The sequence below is a fragment of the Antechinus flavipes genome, chromosome 2, assembly GCF_016432865.1.
Source record: "Antechinus flavipes isolate AdamAnt ecotype Samford, QLD, Australia chromosome 2, AdamAnt_v2, whole genome shotgun sequence".
NCBI lineage: Eukaryota > Metazoa > Chordata > Mammalia > Dasyuromorphia > Dasyuridae > Antechinus > Antechinus flavipes.
In genome coordinates, this window is record NC_067399.1 from 218968594 (window position 1) to 218991219 (window position 22626).

At 37.6% G+C, this 22626-nt stretch overlaps 1 protein-coding gene across 1 annotated transcript; it reads left to right on the forward strand.

Annotated features, from left to right (window-relative positions):
• The first annotated feature begins 4332 nt into the window (after positions 1–4332).
• On the forward strand, positions 4333–13168 carry ODC1 (ornithine decarboxylase 1). Its single transcript, XM_051976193.1, has 12 exons — positions 4333–4514; positions 7642–7779; positions 8333–8466; positions 8664–8837; positions 8993–9165; positions 9438–9572; positions 9699–9780; positions 10028–10111; positions 10849–11011; positions 11101–11213; positions 11317–11531; positions 12037–13168. Exons 3-12 carry the CDS (start codon positions 8365–8367, stop codon positions 12179–12181), a joined length of 1386 nt encoding a protein of 461 aa, XP_051832153.1. The 5' UTR covers positions 4333–4514; positions 7642–7779; positions 8333–8364; the 3' UTR covers positions 12182–13168.
• The last annotated feature ends 9458 nt before the right edge of the window (positions 13169–22626 follow it).

Here is a 22626-nt window from a genome sequence, read left to right on the forward strand (position 1 = left end):
GGTGGAACTTCCCTTCTCTGTGAGTCAGCTACCAGACTCCAGGTGCTTCACTCTCAAAGAAAGTTTGCCTCAAGCAGTAGGAGTGAAGGCAATTACATTTCAGTCACTTCCACTTTTTTCTCATTAGGGACAGATGGGCCAAACTAGGCAAGGTTACTATGCTCAGAGTGACAGCTTGGTGTGTGTATGGGTGTGGAAGGAAGAGGATGTCTTGCTATTGACAATGGTATGGGGAGTAGGGTGGGGGAAACTACAGATCAAATGAATGAGTTAAGTAAGCCTTGAAGTAATGATTACAGATAATTTTATATATGTACTCATATATAGACCAGTAACTACTCTGCAACTTATAGTCTTGAAAAATTCCCAATACCAATGAAATCATGGGTCCTAGACCACCACCACATTTTATGTTTGTATGCATGTATATGAGTAACACTCTGGCTAAATGCTTAATAGAATAATTGTACAAATATATGTACATGATTTTATTTATATACTATAATACTTTTTGCTTTTCTGTTGTATTAAAGATCTTTGCAAGAGGTCTTCCACACTGTTTTCATTCTAAGATTCTAGCTACCTGCAAGGCTTGCTTCTGCAGTCTTTTACAAGGTATATGATAGGTTTGCAAGGCCAGACATAGCTAACTCAGGTCTGTAATGCTCAAAGATTCCAAGGTGTAAATCTAAAAATGAGATAAAATATGGAATTTATTTAATTGGTGAATTAAAAATGTAAAAAAGTGCAAAACAGATATCAGGAAGCAAACTTCAGAGATATTATCCCAAAAAGGAGGGTAAAAATAACAGAAATGGATTATAAGATTAGTGTTGTTTGTTTTTCCACAGATGCTTGATGGATGTTGGCATTGAGGTAAACATAGGCTGTTGGTGTAGAAAATATCAGAAGACAGAAGGGTCGTTTGAAGAACTAACATCCGTGGAGGCCATCAAGCTTTTGCATTTCCATGTTCTTAACATATCCCTAGAACCAGTCAATGGCAGTGATACTATTGCCTTGAGCAAAACTTATTCAGATATATGAGTTGAATAGAGATCATTCTCTTCATTCCTGTATTAAGGTCACAGGCTTATCTAACTATCTGAATAATGAAAAATGGTCAAGAGAAATTGGTCAACTCTTGGCCCAGACTTATGACAGGCTCTAAAAGGCAACACCCATTCAGGATGATGAAAAATAGGATAGTATTATGTGGAAGGATAGTCTTCAGAATGCTGGTTAAAAATTCTAGAAACTAAAATATAATGACAGAATTTTAGAGCAAGATTTTGGAACTCATCTAATCCTATACACTTATTCTACAAATGAGAGCATTCAAAGGATCATAACTCTTGGATGGGAAGGGATCCTCAGAGACAATCTAGTCACCCCCTAATTTTATAAATAAAATGAGATTTAGGAGAGTTAAGGTCACACAGTTACTTATTGGCAGAGATAAGATTAAAATACTAGGTTTCCTGAATCCCACTCTATTTTTTTCAATTTCAATTTACCACCAGCAAGAAAATATTAATGAAGTGTTTGCTTGGAATTGTATGGATGGAATCATTTGGTAACTGGCTGGATATAGGAAATGAAGTGAAAGGCATGGAAGAGTGAGCTCACATTTTCTCCAATGATTCCACAGTGAAACAGTTGCCTGGTCTCTTTATCCTTGAATAGGATCATCTAAAGGCTAATGTTGTCTATATCCAGCTGGTATTGTTCATAGAATATTCTGTTTCTCAAGGATATATGCACTTTTTTTGTTTGCATATCTGAAAAAGGATAGAGAATGCCTCCTCTTCCCCCCCCCACTTCCTATGCCATCAGAAGAGCAAGGACACATGCGTGTGCATACACATGGCACTTGGTCCCCCTAAATTTAGGTTCTCTTAGGGATTTGCTTATTTAGCACCTCATTTAGAATACTCTGGCTTGTATTTTTGAGTAGTTGTGTTAAAATGTATGCATAAGAGACAAAGAATCAGAGACAGAGTGTAAAAGAGAAACAGTCTTGTCCTGTCAGAGAGACTGTCAATTTAAGAGGTAGTATGGTAAATATTATAGATGTCTGTGTTTGAATCCAAAGCTTACTAGCCAAGTCACTTTGTTAGATATTGGTTTGAAAAAAATGTAGACAATGCTTCTTTTACTACCTAAATACTTTGCAAAAAACGTTCATGGCAAAATTGTGGTAACAAAAAACTGAAAACAAAATAGGTGCCCATTGATGGAAGAATATCTGAATATGAATGTGATGTCAATGTAACACAATATTACATCCTTAGAAACAAGAAATGTGAATAATTCAGGGAAAGAGGAAGAAAGAGACAGTATGTTGCTATTAGGGGGTGATGAAAGCAAAACTGAAAAAACATGATTACATTAATGTAAATGATAATGACACTAAGAACCAATCAAACTGGAGGGTTTTTAATGATCCAATCTCAGATTTGGAAAACTTAACGAAACAAACCTTTCCCTCACCAGATAGGTGAGGACTACAGATGTGGAATGTAGTATGAATATACTGGTAGACTGAATTGTGGTTATCCATTGACTGCTTAAATAATTTGTTTTGTTTTATTAGGAAGAGTTAGTCGTTGGGGGGGGGATTTGTGGTGAAAAACATAAAAACAAAAGATAAGATTATCTTATTTCTTGTTTGAACAAAGCTTTTTAAGTTTTAAACGTTTTTAAAATAACAATACCCAGTAAAGTTCCCTGAAAATTGGAATACAGGATGATTTTATTGGAGAAGGAACTCTAAATGGGGAACTTCCTCAGCTTAACTCTTCCTCAGTCCCAATTTAAAATTTACCATACATACTTCGCAATTTATAGTTTTAAGAGAGCAGCGTAGAGCATAGATGGTATATGATCCAGCAGTAGGACTTGAGAGTACCTAGGTATTGCTCACTCTGGGGCCTGCTCTGTACTATGCAACTGTTTCACAAAACTTAGTTATGTTTCATAGATTCATGGATATTGAAGATGAAAAAGACTTTAGAGAAGACTAGGGATACAAAGAAACAGTCCTTGCCTTCCGGGGGGAAGTCGAAGTAAACTTTTTGTGGGCAAGGACTAGATTTTAAGTAGTTTAAATTCTAATTGCATTCTCAATGCCTTGGGCAGTTCCAGACAATACTGGAGTAGTCGCTTAATCAATGTTAGTTAATTGATGATTAAAGGGTAGTGTCTAGAGTGGTAGACTAGGAAATCCAGCTTCAAGGACCTTTCTTCACCTTTAAACTAACATTTACATATCGTTTAAAATATGCCAGGCACTACCCTAAGTGTTTATCCTCATTATTTCATTTGATCCTGAAGGAAGAAAGTAGACCCCATGATTTATAAGGTTCTTTTCTTTTTACCGATCAGAAAACTGAGGCTTCAGGAGGAAAGGGATCTTGAGGATCAAAAATACACTTAAAACCCTAATCTTTTCACTAATTTACTGCAACAATACTTTCACATATAGTTTTCGGCAATTTTTACCTAAGGGATCCAGTTAAAAAAGGAAACCCGGATTAAGTTTGTCCTTGGGGATGTGTACGTTCCCTAAATCTGTGCGAAGGATTTAAGTACACATGAGGACTTTTATCTAGGTTGCTGGGAGGTCCTAAGAAAGATACGGATTGTAAAGAAAGTTCCTCCTTTCCCCATTATGGTTAACATCACTAACAACTGATTTCGAATAAAAACAAATTGTGTTTTGCTAGTGCATTAAGGAAAGATAGAAAAATGCTCAGGGTATAACGTGCAGTTATTTAAGACTAGTTTTCAAAAAGGACTATGTGGAGCCCACTCGAAAGGTACAAGAATTCATGCTAGTGCTTGAGTCCATAAAAGCACGCAAACCTTAAGAAACAGCTCTGTGTGCAGAAGCGCGCTCAAGGAAACCCAAGGGCGCGCGAGGGGGTGTGTTTAAGTGTTTGCGCGCGCTCCCGCCCGCCCAAGAAGGGGGAGTCCGTGAGCCTGCCGGAGGGCTTGCACCGCTTAAGCTGGGGCGTGAAACTGGGGAGAGGTGGGGTGGAGGGGGGCGTAGAGAGGAAGGCGGAGGATGGCGCGAGCCTGGCGCGCGGGCGGCCGGGGCGTGCGTACTCAGGGCAATATTCAAATACGTTGACGTTTAACCGCCCGCCTCCCGCCTCTTTTTCCCACCTCGTTCTCCTATTGGGTGCAGCTTCTGCCTCCGCCTCCTCCCGGACGGAACCGATCGGGGCTGGTTTGAGCTGGAGCGTCTCCATGACGACGCCGCCAGCGCTATAAGTAGCAGTGCCGCGGCGCCGTCGGGCTTTGTCAGACCCCTTCAGCCTCCGCCGCCGGTAGCTCCTCTGCCACCAGCTCTTGTGCCACCTCGGGCCGGCGGCTCGGCGCGGCTCCTCCAGCTGGGCAGAAGGCGGCTGAACGGGGGCGGAGGTTGGGGGGAAGGCGTCGTAGCCGTCGAACTCCGTTCATCTTGAGCATCTCCATGGGGTCTGCCCACTCCGTCCATGCCCTTTAAGGTGAGGGATTGGGGGTGGGGAAGCGCCGCTCTCCGTCCCTGGGACAGCAACCTACTGGCGGCCTGTGACGGGTCTGAGCGGCCACGTGTCTCTGTGGAGCCGGTTCCGTTCTCTGGTCGGGGAGGGACGTGGCGACTCTAAGCCCTGGGAGATTAGCTGGTGAGCAAGGCGAGGCGAGGACCCCCTACACTATCCTCCCGACAGGCGGGTGGGCGAGACCACCTCGGATGCTGCCGGGGACGGGGGGGGGGGGCGGGGAGGAGAGGAGGAAGCGGTGGTTGAGACCACCCTGCTATCGATGTGGGGGGAGTCGCTAGCTAGAGTGAGGCTGGAGATCCGACCCACTCCCCACGGACGGATTGGAGTTGAGCATCTGGTGATCCCCCCCGGACCCTGTCCGGGCCCAGCTGTGCGGCAGGTAACGGACGCTTTTGGGGTTTGATGGTTCTTCCCGGAGGCGCTTCCTTTCACTACGCCAGGCCCCATGCGGGTTGCTGGAGAGGCGGGAGGGTGAAAGAGCTGCAGCTGTCCTTTCACTTCTTCTTTTACCTTCAGTTCTAGGGACGTTGAAGGGGGGGTGGCGATAGGAAACAAACGCTCCAAATTCACCCTTTTGAATTCGTCTGTGGTGCGCTGCTCAGGAACTAGTCCTGTAGAGCGAATTCGGCCCCTGTACTCACTGACCTTCCACTCGGGGTCGTCACGTCACGCTCTCCCAGCTCCGTGTTACTGAAAGCAAAAATCAATCCACAGGTCCATTTGACCTGATTTGCAAAGACTGTGGGGAAGGGAGGGTCCTTAACTTAAGGTTCCTTACTTTAGCATTAAGTTTCTACGAACTCTTTTGACGAGGTTTTGTGACCTTAAAATGACCAAAGCCATTTTAATTTTTTCTTGTAGAAAGCTAAGTTATTCCAACTTCAGACTTATTTTAGTGTTAGAGATCCTACTAAATCTTCTGATCGGTTTTAGTACTCATCTGATAGACGGATTTATGTGGTAGTTGTGAGGAAGTGCTTGTAAGCCATATTGTAATAAGTATAAGCTGTGATAATAGTAAATTATTTCCTGTGTTTTCCAGCCAGTCTTACCGACAGGTGGCCCTTTTTTCGATTATAGCCTTGAGAGACATCTTTTTTCTTGCTGGGGGAGGAGGGTGTGTATGAAGTGGTTGCATGAGTATTTACCTGATACAGAAACTTGTTAGAGTTGTTCCTGTCTTTACTAGTTCATCATGCTGAAATGGCCTTGTAATAGTTTTGATAAAAACATTGAGCTAAAATGACCTGAGAAATAGCAACTCCCTTAGTTGGTGTTGGCTAAAGTTTTCTTAGTTCGTGAATGGTAATTCTATAAAGATTTAGAAGTAGACATGAATACTTTAGACCTTAATGACTATGGAATTTTAAACCCAGGAAGACCTTAAAGCTAGATATATGTATCTTGGCTAGCAAAACTAGTGCTGGTACCGGACTCTAACGACCAAAATTCAAAGTTGACAGCTGTGTTTAAAGTCAGATATAATTGTACTAAAAAAAAAAAAAAAAAACCTTTCCCTCCGTGCCTCCAACTGTTTAAACGAAATGCAATTTTCAGGGACACTAACCACAAAAGATATTAAATTTCAAGTAAAATTTGGTTGTGAGACTTTGGGTCTGCTAATCTCAAAATGCATATTAAATATAGTTCAGAAATTGATCAAGGGGTTAAGTAGACACATACCTGTGAGTTCATTGATATGGGGAATTTATTTAAAGTGAAGGAACCTCTCAAGTGGGGAGGAGCTGGTTAATATTTAAACCAGCCAGCTCTTTTTATAACTCTTGCCATTATAACTAATAATGAGTTTTTGCATTTGCATGGTATCTTTTTGGTAGATGGGAAATAAGGAAGAAGAGCACTTCAGCTATTAATTAAATCTTACATATCTTTTATCACAGACATATGTACAAAGGCTGAAGGACTAGACCATTTCAACCTGAATTTGTTTACCTTAAAGTTTACAGGGAAAAAAACAATCTTAACTGTTTAAAACCTTGTTTTTGTGCATTGATTAACTGTTTTCATATAGGCAAAAATGAACAAGTTTTGTCAAGGCTGGAAGAAAATTTAAGATTGTATTTTAAAATGCTGATTTCAAATACTCGAGATCTATTTTTCATTTACTCATTAGCCACTTTTGTGAAGTGAAGCCCCAAAGAACAAACGAGTCTAGCAAATTATACCCTAATTGCTCTGTTTTATTTTTGTTTGTAAAGATTAGAATTAGCAACAAAGTTTTTTCCTACAAACATTGAAAAATCTTTCATATATTCCGGTGATAGAATCCCAAGAATAAGTTTTGTAGAAAGATTTTTGAAGAAGGTAAAGATAATGGTATGTTTAGATAACAACTTATGATCAGCTATTAAAGAATAAAGGTTACTTTGTTATATTGCAAATATAATAGTTAAAATAAAAATAATAGTTATATTGCAAATATTTGCAAAAACACCAAAAAACCCCAAGGAGAAACAGTATTGAAACAATTCTCAAAATTAGTTTGGTTCAAAATTGCATATTAAACTTAATCTTAAAATTGTGCTACATGTTACAATTAGGGTTAGATATTTTAGGCATTTCGATAAAAATGACTACTTTTCAGAACTTAAGCTATAAATTTCATTTTGTTTTTGGTGATTGGCTGAAACATTTCTAAAGGGTGAATTGGGTGTTAGAAAAGGGCAATTTGGTGTGCATCAAAATTTCACTCATCAAAAAAGCATTTTGCATAAAAGCTTTATAAAAAAGTTTTCGTAATCTGAAATTGAATTTTGTCTATCCCTAAATGTGTTTTGAAGAACCATACATATATCATTTAAAAAAAAAAAAAAAACAACTGAGGAAGTACGACTTTTTCATTTGAAACTTGGCTAAAAACTACCTGTGTGTGACTTTGGACAAAGTTCTTAAACTTTTCTCTACCTCACTTTAGCGTTTCACTAAATAATGGTTTCCCTTAAAATAATTTAACATCAAAAGCTTTTTATCAAATTAAAATCATAAAATTATTGAGCCTCTGAAAACTAATTTATCATGAAGGATATATATGATCTTTTGAATTGTACATTTTGTATGTCTTTCACAGAGAACGTCCAGTGCAACGGCTGTACCGAAGGGACATTTGTAGCCTTGTATTTAACAGGACTTTTATCCTCCTGGAGAACCACCTTCGGTGTAAAGCTGAAAATAGTTTGTCTTTAAATTCCATCTTTTAGTTTTCCGTGTGAGTAATTAAACAGATTTAAGAATTTTAAACTTGCCATTTCTGGGTCTTTATTTGCCTGTAGCTTTGTTTTCTCCTGTCCTCCTCAACCCCTTGAGGAGGTTAAAATTCATGCTTTTAAGTCTTAGCTGTGATACTGTCTTTAAATAACTGATATGTACTCTTCTGCCTGGACATTGCTTTGTATTTATTTACCTATTACAGTATTGATTGGATTTGGAAAATTCACCAGGAAGAGCTGAATTCAGATTTTGCCATATTACTAATTTGACTCACCTAACTTCTCTGAACCTCAGTTTCTTAATTTTTAAAATGAAATAGCATCTATCTCTCCAGGGCTGTTACTAGGAACAAATGAGACAATGTTTCTCACAAATCTCTTTAAAGTATTATAAATGCTTGACTATTTTATCATTTATAATAGATCCTCTTTTTTTTTTTTTTTTTGAAGTATCCCTGATCCTTTTATATAATGTTGTTTCAAATTGAATTTTTAAAGCTTTTGGATCTTTGATATTCAGACTTGGATAAATTTTTGCTTTTCCTACTATAGCTTGTTGCACTTTAAAGGAACACCAAGAAACCATGAACAACTTTAGCAATGATGAATTTAACTTCAATTTCCTCGATGAAGGCTTTACTGCAAAGGATATTCTGGACCAGAAAATTAATGAAGTTTCTTCTTCTGTAAGTATTAAGCTAAGCATATATTTAAGTACGTAGAAAAAAGCCAAAGTTTATATTCCTAAAGAACATTAATAAATGTTTCTTTAAGTCATAGTCACTTTTTCCTGTCTAGGGTCATTAAATAGGGTAAAATAGATATAAAGAATAATGACTTGAAGAAAGGATAACCTTATAATCTCCATACTAACTTATTTCAGGATGATAAAGATGCCTTCTATGTTGCTGACCTTGGTGATGTCCTAAAAAAACATTTGAGATGGTACAAAGCTCTTCCTCGAGTAACTCCTTTTTATGCTGTTAAATGTAATGACAGCAGGGCTATAGTGAAGACACTTGCTACTATAGGAGCAGGATTTGATTGTGCTAGCAAGGTAAGTTTTATTTGTATATGAGTAAATTGCTCAAATCTCTATTTAAGTATAGAAAACTGAATCTTAAAAAATCCTATGGCTTAAGTACTCTCTGGTATATTCTGGGTTTTGTTCATTCCATTTTCATAATAAATTGCTTCTTCTCCCCTCCCCAGACTGAAATACAATTAGTACAGAGTCTTGGGGTGCCTCCAGAGAGGATAATTTATGCAAATCCATGCAAACAAGTGTCACAAATTAAGTATGCTGCCAACAATGGAGTACAAATGATGACTTTTGATAGTGAAGTAGAGCTAATGAAAGTTGCCAGAGCTCATCCAAAGGCAAAGTAAGTATTTAACAATATTCAGTATTTTAGGATTGGATAATTCCAAGTCTTCTATTCACTACATAGTTTACATTTCTGTAGATATACTTTAGTATCTGGGTTGAAAATAATCACATCGATCTTAACATTCCCATTATAGGGTAAACCATCTTATTACTTAAATATAAATGTGGCAAGGTGGGATTTCAAAAATGCTAAAAGTAAAAAAAAAATTTTCACTTGAAACCTAATAGTGTTGGTGAAATTTGACTGAATTTTACTTGATCCACTAGGCTTGTTTTGAGGATTGCCACTGATGACTCCAAAGCTGTCTGTCGGCTAAGTGTTAAATTTGGTGCCACTCTCAAAACTAGTAGGCTACTTCTTGAGCGAGCAAAGGAACTGAATATTGATATTATTGGAGTTAGGTAAGCTCATTTATTTTGGAATTTTATGGGAAGGTGTTAAATTTCCTTCTCTCTCTCTCTCTCTCTCTCTCTCTCTTTTTTTTTTTTTTTTTGGTCAGAAATAAGTGAATAATATTCTTTCCTTAGTTTCCACGTGGGAAGTGGTTGCACTGATCCAGAAACCTTTGTCCAAGCAGTTTCTGATGCCCGGTGTGTCTTTGATATGGGGGTAAGTAATAAGTAATAGGATTTTACAGGGGTATAAAAAAACCACCATTGCTAGTCAGCAGTAAAATTACTACAATTGTCAAAATAACAGTGCTACTTGCCCTAGCTTATTTAGTTTTGATTACTGTGAAAACTTGGAGCTTTTTAAAATGTTTCACAAACATGTAACAAGTTTTTGTGGATTATGAGGATGTCTGGGACAATCATGAGCTATGTTGTGACAGTTTGCTTAATTTCTTTGACCATAGGTGGAATTTGGTTTCAACATGTATCTTCTTGATATTGGTGGTGGCTTTCCTGGTTCTGAAGATGTAAAGCTTAAGTTTGAAGAGGTATTTAATTCTTAAATACTTTTAAAAAACTATGCAGGATTACTAGGAAATAATTTTCAAGTTTCAACCCTGCCATGATTTACTCTTAATTGACCTTTAAATTAAAATTTTGCAGAGCTGTATTTTTACTTTATTTCTCTAACTTCGGTTTTAATATGCATGACTTGATTTATGAAGGCTTATATCCAAAACATTTCTAGTGCTTTCTATATAATATATATAATTAGTGGGTTTTTTGAAGATTTTTTTGAATTATGGAAATAGGTATTATCTCATTTAAGGAAAGTTGGGAAAAACAAACAGCATTAGTTCATAGATAGAAAACAGGCTTTACAATTAAGACAGGTTCACAAATGATTAGTGGGTTTTTTTTATTTGTTTGTTTTTACCCTGAGGCATTTGGGGTTAATTGACTTGCCCAGGGTCACACAGCTAGGAAGTATTAAGTGTCTCAGGCCTGATTTGAACTTCAGGGCTGGTGCTCTATCCACTGCACCACCTGGCTCCCCTGATTAGTTTTTGGAACTTGGAACTTGTTCACAAACATAAAAACACCTTTTTTTGTGTGTGGAGTATAAGAGTGTCTGGGAATAAGAATATAGCTCTACTGTTTTGTGTTTTGGAATTTAGAATTCATGTTAAATGGTAGTGACCCCTATGCCATGGACAATTAGTCAGCAATAAATGCTGTCTCCTGATTTTCCTGTAAATAATTCATGATTTATTCTCTCACTTAGATCTCAAGTGTAATCAATCCAGCATTGGACAAGTATTTTCCTTCTGACTCTGGAGTGAGAATCATAGCTGAACCAGGCAGATACTATGTTGCATCAGCTTTCACACTTGCAGTTAATATCATTGCCAAAAAACTTGTATTAAAGGAACAGACAGGTTCTGATGGTATGTAACAGTCTATAGTACTGAAGTAAATAAACTTATTTGACTAATACAAAAAACTCAGTAGGATTTCCTCCTTTTCCCTTTTGTAGATGAAGATGAGGCAAATGACCAAACCTTTATGTACTATGTAAATGATGGAGTATATGGATCATTTAATTGCATCCTGTTTGATCATGCACATGTTAAACCTATTCTACAAAAGGTAAAAAAAAAAAAATCCCTCTAAGAAATAGGACTAGTAAAGGGTCTGGGTGAGGAGGTGGTATATAGCTTATTATGTTCATGTTTCGGTTTTTTTTTTCCAGAGACCTAAACCAGATGAGAAGTATTATTCTTCTAGCATATGGGGACCAACATGTGATGGCCTTGATCGAATTGTTGAACGCTGTGATTTACCAGAAATGCATGTAGGAGATTGGATGCTGTTTGAAAACATGGGTGCTTACACTGTTGCTGCTGCTTCCACTTTTAATGGATTCCAGAGACCCACTATCTATTATGTGATGTCTGGACCAGCATGGTTAGTTTTAAGGTTGATTTTACTACATAATAGTATAAATGACAATATATATGAAATGGGGTAAATAGACACCTTTCAGGATTTGTGTTCTTGGAAAGATCCTGGTATTAAAGAAATGGCTGCATTAAGAAATTTATATTGCAACTGTATTTGCCACAATACAGTGAGGGGGGGGGAGAGGGGGGAAGGAGGGAAATATAGGAGGCCATATTGTCAGAATAGGATGGCGAGGTGGCACAAGTGGGATAGAGTGCTGGGCCTATAGTTCCAAGAAACATTGAAATTCAGTCTCGCACTTATTAGCTATGTCATTCTGGGCTTAACCCTGTTTGCTGCCATTTCTTCATTTGTAAAATAAATTGGAGAAGGAAATGCCAAACCACTCATCTTTGCCAAGAAAACTTAATGGAGTCACAAAGAGTCAAACGCAACTGAAATGACTCAACAAAAAAATGAAACTTATATACAGTATGGCTTCTTAATATTCTGCTTCTGTATCTCTCAGGCAATGTATGCAACAAATCAAGAACCAAGGTTTTCCAGCAGAAGTAGAGGATCAGGATATCAACACTTTGCCATTATCTTGCGCTTGGGAAAGTGGAATGGAACATCACTCAACAACTTGTACTTCAGCTAGTATTAATGTATAGAAGCTGTTTGTAGCCATTAATTGCAAATTTAGCTTGAATTAGAGCATTTTGGGGGACCATTAACTTAATTCCTGCTAGAGTTTTTAAATGTTTTAAGAAATAGGATTGGCACAAATGCAACAATATGGAAGATGTAAGAGATGGGGTCACACTTATCTGTGTTCCTATGGAAACTATTTGAATATTTGTTTTATATGGATTTTTATTCACTTTTCAAAAATGCTTCTAAAGATTGCCCCTCAGCTGCTAAGCAAGCATTTGTAGCTTGTATAATAGCAGAATGGGATTGAGCTTAGTGTTGTGACCTGTTTTAAAATAAAAGTATATTGAAATAATTAGGTATTGGGAAATTCTTATGGTCATTCAAAACTGGTTTGCATATAATCCCATTAAGAGAAGTAACCATGAATACATAAAATGAATTCAGTTTCTTCAATTGAAGGTTTCAGCCGAGGATTTTATTCTTGTTGGGAGATATATATGGAGTAGAGGTGTATAAAATTTGAACTCCCATTGTAATGGTCCAAGGTATATCTATTTACTATTTTAAGGTCCTGTACTTGTCAGGATGAGTGCAATTCTGTCCTGCCATTTTTGTAAGTTATGGCTAGGAAAGAAGGCTATCAAAATTGAGAAAAGCTATCAAGTGGAAGGTTAAAGTAGACATAATCAACTGAGATACTTAACTTTTAGCCTTTTTTGCCACCAACAAGTCATTGTAACTATAGGTCAAAACATTGTCCAAAGCCAATTGACTATTATCTAATGTCTATTTAATGTCCTTGCATACTTATTGAGGTAATGGGACAACTTTGTTTCAGTCAAAGAAAATGCATAATAACTACATCATTGCCTTCTTAGACCTTAAACTCCATTTCTTTCTCTCCATTCTCCCTGTCTTTGCTACTGGGAAACGAGGTACAGTTGCAAATTGAATTAGGAATGTAAAATGTCAGTAGTGACAACTCAATAAATTCAAAGCAATAATTTTTTTGGTGTTGTAGGTGTTTACCCTTCATTGCATCTTATTTCTTATTTCCTATTCTCATTTTTTAGTGAAGGAAAACTAATTCTGGACTAATCTCTAAATCAGTTAACAAAATCCAAACTTGGGCTTATAAAAAAGATAAACTAGCAAAATATATTTTTAATTAATATTGATGGTGAACTACAATTTAGGTAGTACTTTAAAGCTTATGTATTTCACATAGTAGAACCTAAACATTTTCCCTGTAGTAAGTCCTAAACTCTTAATTTGGCACTCTTTAGCTTTGTTGCCACTTAGCCAAATAATTAGATGGATATTAACGAAGGAAAGCTTTTTATCACTCGCCAACAGATCAGATGTGATTGAGCAGAATTTTAACAATGATTTTGAAGGCCTGGTCTTTGGACTATGTTTAAGGGAGTAAGCAAAAGTTAGTGCAGCCATCATTTGGTGCCCTACTCCAAGAAAAATCTATTCCCACAAGGAGTTTTTCAGAACCTAGGTAGTCACAACCATTTTGGCTCCTAAGCACAAATCTTCCGAAAAAGTATTGGGCAAATCTGGTGGTAGCCTTTTAATCTTTTATCCCTAAGAATCTAGAGCAATAAGCAAATTGAATTGCTGAAATTGTTTTAATATTCTTCTGCCTCCATAAAAATAATACTGGCAAGTATTGAGGCAGACAGAAAACAACTTTGTGTGGTTGGGTTAGGTCAGAGTGAGTAAGCTAATTCAGGTAGCTAAGTTAACTGAGAGATATGGTCTGCTTTATCATCCAGTGGATAGATTGAGCACTGGGCCTGAAATCAGGAAGTTAAAAATCAACTACAGACAACTTACAAGCCGTGGGAATTGTCATAAATCAAAAGATGAGAACAAGGGATGGGTTTTCATGAACATCAAATGGAGTAAGAACTCAAAAGGACTCTGTTGAATAGACCAGACCCTATGGCAGGGGAATGAGATCGCAACAACAGGAAGGTTGCTTTGACTTGTTACCTATAAGAAGCTCTGGCCAGACCAGACCATCAGTAAGCTAATGTGTCCAACTCATAATCCATCCATTAGCAATCACTATCTTTAATGTTATTTTATAAGGAGTAAGTTAAAGGAAATTGATATGGATGCAGAGTATGGAAAGAAAACACTTGAGGTTTCTTTTGATTATCTCTCTTTAGGATCCAACTAGTTCCATTACAGATTTTATTAGCCTTAGTCATGTAAATTTGCCTTTAAAAAAAGGAATCAATTTAATAATATAGGCCCAAGAAAATTTTAAGTTAGAAATCTGAGGATTTCCCTAAAGATCACATGATATCACTGGCAGAATTTGGACCAGATTTCCGTTTTCCAGTTCTTTCTGTTGTAGCATTTATAAATTTATCAGAAAGCTATGTCATTGGAAATGGTCTTGTTGGCCAATCAATCTTCAATTTTGTTTTCTTATCAGTCATTTCCTTTTGAAAATCACCTGGGCTTAGGAGTATAGTTTTGTGCATGTGGAAGAAAACCCCTTGTTATACACTCAAAATTCCCTTTCTAAAAGGTACTTGTTAGCAATGAGATTATCTGTTATAGGAATATTCGCTTTTATTTGTAAAGCACTTCAGAGTTTACAAGATGCTTTTCATTTAACAGTGTGAGATAGGCAGGGCAGAGGATATAGTTCCCGTTTTACTGTGAACCTAGGCTCTGAGAAGCAAGTAATATATTCATGGTCACATTGAGCTGAGATTAAAGTCCATGTTGCCTTCATCTTTGTAGGTATCTTGGGAAGATCATATGAGATAGTGGATATTCAAATGTTTCATCATCATTAGGTCCTCCTTGTACTCACTGCAAAGACAACTTTTTCTCCAAATACATAAATCCAAACCAGTACTGACTGATACAATTCTAGGAATCAAGTCATTCAATATTTATACTAAAGTACACGGTATTCATTATAGTAGGGCATTCGTTGCTAACTTGTCTTGATTTATACTAGGAATAGGACAGCTGATCTTATAATTCACATTAGTACTTACACATCTAGGTTTGGTTTTGATTTTGCCACAATGTACAAAGTTGAAGATAAAATTGCCCTCCAAGAAATATATTAACATTATTTTGAAAGACAAAGGGGAAGGTGGGGCAGAGAGAAAAGGAACAATTTAAAAAGTCACTGCCTATGGAAATTCACTGAACTTTGAACTCACTGAATATCCACTGGATACTTTGCCAAGCTGGGAGAGATCTTAATTTGGGGGGAAAAAAACAAACAATAGAATAGTTGATTGTAAAAAAATAATGCATATATTATGTTTGCAAAGGAAATAGGTACTATTACCAGCACAGCATTAAAATCTTGGGATGGGAAATTGTAAATTTATTATAATTTCTTACCTTATTGCATTCGTTTGCTATTTTTGGGCCTCATGGTAAAACAACATGCTACTAACAGTTGAAGAGGATCTGCATTTAAATCTTGTCTCTATCGCTGTGTGACATTGGGCAAATCACTTTTCTGGATTTCCATTTATTTGTTAGATGAGCAAATTTAAATGACTAATAAGATTTGTACAGCTTAGAAAAGTACATTAATGTAAGGAGAACACTTATATAAAGCATTTCATATCAGTCCACGGAATTCTAGGATCTTTGATTTAGAAAGTTAGAAGGCACTTCAGAGGTCAACTATCTTGTTCAAATTTCTCATTTATAGATAAGGAAATGAGTCAATTTAAGTACTTTGTCCAAAGTCACACAGAGAGTGATAGAGGCGGGGTTTGGTTCTAGTTAATCATTTCAAAGGGGCATATTGAGGAAGACCCTTTGCAAAGTATAAAGTGCAGCAATAGGACACAAGTCTGCTTTTTGGGGCTTGTTGGGCTCATGAAATTGGCAGCACTGCCACAAAATATCACTAGATGGCAGGATAATATTGTGATTCCTGGAATCTGAAAATAACAAATAATAGGATTTTTAAGAGTTAAAAGAAACAAAAATTAAGGGTTCCTATAACTATAGTAAGATTTTTTCTTAAAAGCTATATGAGGCAGGTAGTAAGGGCTATGCAGTTCTTGCCCATTGTTAAATTTTAAGGGTAAATGTATATTTACATTGTAGAACACGAAGTCAGGACTCGATTTATTGTTTGTTCATTATCTAGACCCAGGAAAGTGGTAGATAAAACATTAATAATGCAAATTAAACTTAAGTGTGTCATGCAAACATTTTCCCAGAGAGCCTGTTGTTAAACATTTACCAACATGATTTTACAGATAAGAAAAAATGTTCATCGGGCTTAAATGGGTTGTCAATTAAGTAAAACTAATAAATGCTGGAACCATGATTCAAACCTAGGATTCCAATGACTTTTCTGCTACCCCAAATTACTAATAACACTACCTCCTAATTTTCCAGATGAGGACATCTCATTTTATCAATGAAAGGCTGATAAAATTTCCCAAGAGCATATAGTCAGTAGTACAACTGGGGTTTAAATCCACTTCCCTTGACTCCAAATCCAGGGATATTTTCACTACACTGCTCACCTCAAGGTCTGCTTGAGTTTATTATGAATGCCTATTACCACTACTGCACTGTGTATTTAATACAAGACTACTGACTCTAGGAGGGGCAACACCAGCTTAGTCAAGAGAACCCGAGTTCAAACTCAGATACTTAACTCTGTGAGCCTGGACAAGTCCCCTAACTCCTGTTTTGTCTCACATTCCTCATCAATGGCAAATCACTTCCAGTATCTTTGCCAAAAAAATTTTTAAGGGAGGAAGGGAGAGGGATGAAAAGTTGGACATAATTGAACAATAAACTGGTTCCAGGAATCAGCATCAGGATTCAAAAACCATCTCTGACACTTAATAACTACATGATTTGGGTAAGTAGCATAAAGGTTGCTGGACCAGATAGTCTCTGAGGGTTCTCTGACTTATTGGGTTCTCTGACTTATTACATGACTAATAAGTGTCTGAGACTGAATTTGAACTCGGATCCTTGACTCCAAGTCCAGTAATCCACAACTACACTACTTAAGATACCTCAGATCACAAATGGCTTTAAAATATCAAAGTGGAATTTGTATGAAAGGGATTCGGATGGAAAGCATTGGAGGGGTTGACTTTGGCAAGGTGAAGTACCCCCTTCGGATGAGCCTAGCATAGGTAGGGTCAGTAATCTACCTTTAACAACAGAGAGAAAGCTTGGCTCTTAAAGTTAGAGGTAGAAAAGATACAGTAAAGGAATATTGGACTGAAGTCAGAAGAGCTGGATTTCAAGTCCTGGCTTTAGCATTTACCTACTGGAAGACCTTGGATCACAAAGACTGGAATCCTGATTAGAAAACTACTGAACACCGAGGAGCTGCAGAAAGTCTCTCTGCTTCCCTGAAAATGTCTCTCCTCTGCATAAAATGAGTATAATGATCCTTTCCTTAGCTATCCCACAGAGTAGACGCAAATGGTATGTTAGGAAAGTCCCCTGCCATCTTAAAATAAGGCAGAAATATGGGGTGCTTATGAGCTACAAAGCTTGCTCAGAGGAGGTGCAGGATCAGGCACCAGGGGGCAGAGGAGAGCACATGATTATGTGCCCATCCTTCACTGCCTGTTCAGTTTGTATGTGTGGGGGAAGGGGTGGGGTGGGGGAGAGGAGGGGAACAGGGAGATGGGGCAAAAAGATGAACAGAAAGGCTTCCTAGAGATCCCCATTCAATCCATAAGAGCTATGGTTATACAAGCTTGCACACTAAACAGCTCCCAAGCAGTTTGAATCCAGTAAATAAATCTTTCAACTCTGGATAAAGGGGAATTCCCTTCTATCAAAATTGAGCCAAAAAAAAAATTTCTTTCCTTCTGATCTTTGGCTCTCCTTTTACAAGACCTGTCTACTTTTAATTCTAAATTCACCTCTCAAGATTGGGAGGTAAAAAAGAAAAGAGAAAATTGTCTTCCCCCAAAATAGAATTTTTTTTTCGATCATGTTTATAGGCAGTAAGGAAGGAGCCAATGTTTAAAGAAGGAATGAAGAAGAAAGAGAAAGAATAACTGAGATAGCTTGGTCCCAGAGAAGATAGGAGAGGGATGGATTCAAGAGTAAGGGAAGATTGGCTTTGGCAAAAAAGGAAGTCTCCTCTTCTTCATAGATTTTTCTCCAAAAGAGAATAATGGATAGTATAAAAGGTTTTTGATGTGTGAAGAAAAACTTAGAATGAATCTTTTCTGTTTCTTTGAGAGGAAGAAGGTTGTATAGGGAAGAACTTCACAATTACAGCTATACAAAAGGGGACTGCCTCAAGGCATGATAGGTCTTCCTCATTGAAGGTGTTGAAGCAAAGGCTAGATAGTCACTAGTTGAATCTGTTGAAGAGGGAATTAGATTAGATGATCAGAACTCTGGAATTCTTTGATTACATAAATCCTACTAAATAGGCAAAATGGTATAGTAGATAGATAAGAGTTGCCTTCTGAGTCAGGAAAGTCTGAGTTCAAATCCAACCCTTAAAACATTGACTCTCTAAGTTAATAAATGAGTTTACATTCTACATCAAAAGTTTTTCAACACTAATAAAATCACAAATTTGGACCAAAAGAGAGGCGTACCAATCAGAGGCTTTGTCTTAGTGTTGGAAACAAGATAGCTTTGAAGATGTATTATCTTAGCCTTGACAAATCGTTAATGAATTGGGCCCAGAACTGAACAGGAGAACAGACCGGATCACTTCTGGAAAACTGTCAAAATTACTTTAATCACCCCAAACTTCTCCCTTCAATAAATACCAACATTCTCCCAGTGATGTTTACCTGGGAATCATGGAACACCACTGTCTCTACAGATGGGAAGTGAATCATTGCTCATAGGACAATGGGGAGGTGCAGTGTGGTTCTGAGCAGTTGCCGATTATACAGAAATGATACAGGGAAATCAGTGGAATGGATATCAGCAAAGAAACATGATCGGATAGGAAAATGAGTTGGTCATGTGGCAATAGGTGCAGGACAGCCCATGTTCTTCATTGATGTCTTTGTAATGACAAGAAATACCCTTTTTCACCCTGCCCCTAAAATTGAAAGAATACCTATTGGGATGATCCAGTGAGATGATACATGGAACAATGCTATACACATGTATATTAAAGCAGCCTAGGGCACAGTAGTTAAAACCCCTCACTGGATCTGAAACCAGGAACACCTGTGTTCAATTCTGCCTCAGACATGTACTAGATGTGTGACACTGCATAAATCACTTGACCTCTATCTCATTTCATCTGTAAAGTGGGGATAAAAATAGTACCTACCTCCCATATATTTTTATAAGGATCAAATGATATGATATTAGGAAACCTTAAAGTACTATATAAATGTTAAGCTATTATTACTGATCTATTATTAATTCAGATTTGGGGAACTTGCTCTGCCTTTTTCTTTAAAATAAACAACAAAACTTACCCAGCAAAAATCTATAGCATCAAGCCTCATTAAAGAGTTTGTTTTTTCTCAATCTAAAGTGGATTTGGTATAGAAAATGAGCAGGACAAGGGAACTTATCAAACACCTCCCATCACATGCCATTTGATCAGGGGCAGAGCTGCCTGGCTTCCAGATGGCAGCTACCCTTACAGGGAGCTGGGGGGGACAGCAACATTCCCCTCTGGATAATGTTACTGGAAAACACCCAAATAAAACCTCTTAGACAAGTTTTCTAATGGAAACTGAACAGAACCCTTCTGCTGATTGATGGGAAGATCATTAACAATGGGTGTTGAAAACATCCCATTAATGTCTGCTCAGCTGCCCTTGCCCTGATCATTCAGGGCACTTCAGGGTCAGAACACAAGTTTGGAAATGGGATGGAGAGAGGAATCCATCCTGGCTTGGTTTGCTCTGCTCCCTCACATGAAGAGAAGGATGACGATGGAAGAAGAAAGAAACCTTTCTGTGCCTTAGCCTTGGTCATCCTTATAGAATGAGGTTCACCTATTAAAGGCCACAGAGGGGAGTTGCAAGACCACTGAAGCCCTTCTATTTCTCTTTTGGTTTCCAGTTTCCTGGAAAGAACATTCTATTCAATTGCCTTATAATTTTAAAGACTATTCCTTTTGGCTTAAACTATCCAAACACTCTTCCTGGCCACTCCTCCCTGGTATTTATTAGGTCAGGCTCTAAGGTGAGTGCTCTTTCCATACTCCACAATATAGCCTATTATCAAGCAATCACTCAACAAACACTTGATTTCCCTGAGCCTGTTTTTTTCATCTATAAAATGAGGACAGGACAGTGATAACCCTACTCACCATTTCTAGAAAAATATTTTACACATTTTTACCTTGGTACACTAGCTCAACTCTTGTTTCCCCTGCCTGAAATGACTTCTGCCCTCCTCTCCTGATCCTCAAAGGCCAACTTTTCTCTGTGAAGCATCTCTTGAGCTTGTCATGATTGCTTTCTCTTCTGACCACCTAAGTCAAGGATTCTTCTCTCTGTAGGGATCCACAAATAGAAATTGAATGAGAAAAAAAAATCACATCTTGATTTTCACTAACATTGAGTTGAAATGTAGCATGTCTTTCAGTTATTTAAAAAACCTTATTCTGAGCAGAGTCCATAGGTTAGTTTTTCTAAAACAGAATTTTTTATAGGATGTGGAAAGAACTAGATTTGGTGTTTGAGGTCTTGAGTTTGAGTTTGGCTTCTGCTACTGTGTATCTTTGAGCAATGCAAATGGCAGCTAGAAGTGAGTTTGTTGCAGTTACAAAGTCTGGATACCAGAGATAAGGTGGGGAGGGTAGGGACTGGAGTTGTAGAAAGTTAGGTATTTAGGATAGACTTCAGACTCCGGGTATTTTTGCATCATTTCCCTTGTTCCTATTCCTATCTGGGAATATTCCTTCTTTATTCTAGAGTGGTTTTTGCTTTAAAGAAAGCCAATGATTCTCACAGATTTTAGTTCTTTGACCAGGTTGGAGTCAAAGGAATTGGGTGAAAATTCCACTTCAGCTACTTACCTACCACTTATGTGACCATACGCAAAATTCCGTTCCTTCTGTGGGTCTTGGATTATTCATTTCTCCTCTGTGAAATGCAGGTGTTTGGAAATGTTGATCTCTAAGGTTTTTTTTTTTCCCAATTCTGTATCCTATGATCCTACTAATAAAAGGAGATAGACAGATGAGAAATAGGGAAGGTGGCAAAGAGGGGTAGAAGCAGAAAATAAAAGGAAACACTAAGTCAGGGATAGTTCAAGATAGATTATATTTAAGTGTGGATTATGATGCAGGCAGAGCCAATAGGCCATCTGGAAGGTGAAATCTTACTATTTGGGAAATGTCAGCTTTTCTTTTCTTTTCTTTTTAAGGACCAAATAAGCTCATTAATTATTTCATGTGTACTTGGGAATGAGATTTGTTGTTTTCAATTTTGTCTGACTCTTTTGATCCCATTTGAAGTTTTACTGGGAAAGATACTAGAGTGGTTTGCCATTTTTCCCCCCAGATTTTTGACAGATGAGGAAACTGAGGCAAATGGGGTTAAGTGACTTGTCTAGGGTGACATAGTAAGTGTCTGAACTCAGGAAGAGTCTTGCTGATTTCAGAACTGGTGCTCTCTCTAGCTGTCACCTGTAATACTGCCATCCTCTAATTTAGGTTTTGTAGTTCTTTCCTTGTTTTTTAAATTGAAATAATTTCATGTGTTTTAAGATCATTAAAACAAAGAGACTAGAAATTCATGGATTAAATACTACCCCTAGACTTCCCAGAATCCCAGTTTGGGTTAGTTGAAAGTCTGGGTAATTAAGGACAAGGTGGGAAAGTGAAGGGCCCCAGTCCTAGAAGCATTCCCCTTGTTCCCTCCCTCTCCCATTCCCATCTGGGGAAATCTATCAAAACATAAAATCCTAGAAGAATGTTTACAGATTCCAGATGCCCTCTCTCTTCATTCCCTCTTTCTTCTAGAATGGGTTTTGTCCTAAGAAGAGACAGTGATTCTCACAGATCTTAGTTCTTTGACATCAGGAAACCCAAAGATTATTGACTATGGAATCTAGGACCTAGGTATGAAAGTTCATAGTTTAACAGTTAGAAAAGATTGTAGGAAATAATTAGTTCAACCTTGTCTTTTGACTGATAAAAACTGGGCTGAGGAAAGGAAAGTGATTTGTTCAAGATCATCTAGCTGGTGAGTCTCAAAGTTGGGATTTGAACCCAATAGAGTAGAGAGTGGGCCTCTTACTATTGAAATTCTTCAGGAAGAGAATAGATCAGGGATTCTTATCTTCTTTTGTGTCACTGGCTCTGTTTGGCAATCTGGTGAAGCCTATGAACTCTCTATCCAAAGTTTTTAAATTCATAAATTGGAATATCCATGATTAAAGGAAACAAATTATGTTGAAATAAATATTTAAGAAACAAATTCACAGACCCTAGGTTAAAAGCCCTGAGGTTAGAGGGTTTGTCTGGGAG

Coding starts and splice junctions, on each gene's coding strand:
- ODC1 (XM_051976193.1), top strand. CDS start 8,365: ATGAACAACTTTAGCAATGATGAATTTAACTTCAATTTCCTCGATGAA. Junction 9,781..10,027: donor GGTGTGTCTTTGATATGGGG/GTAAGTAATAAG, acceptor CTTTGACCATAG/GTGGAATTTGGTTTCAACAT. Junction 11,012..11,100: donor GGAACAGACAGGTTCTGATG/GTATGTAACAGT, acceptor TCCCTTTTGTAG/ATGAAGATGAGGCAAATGAC.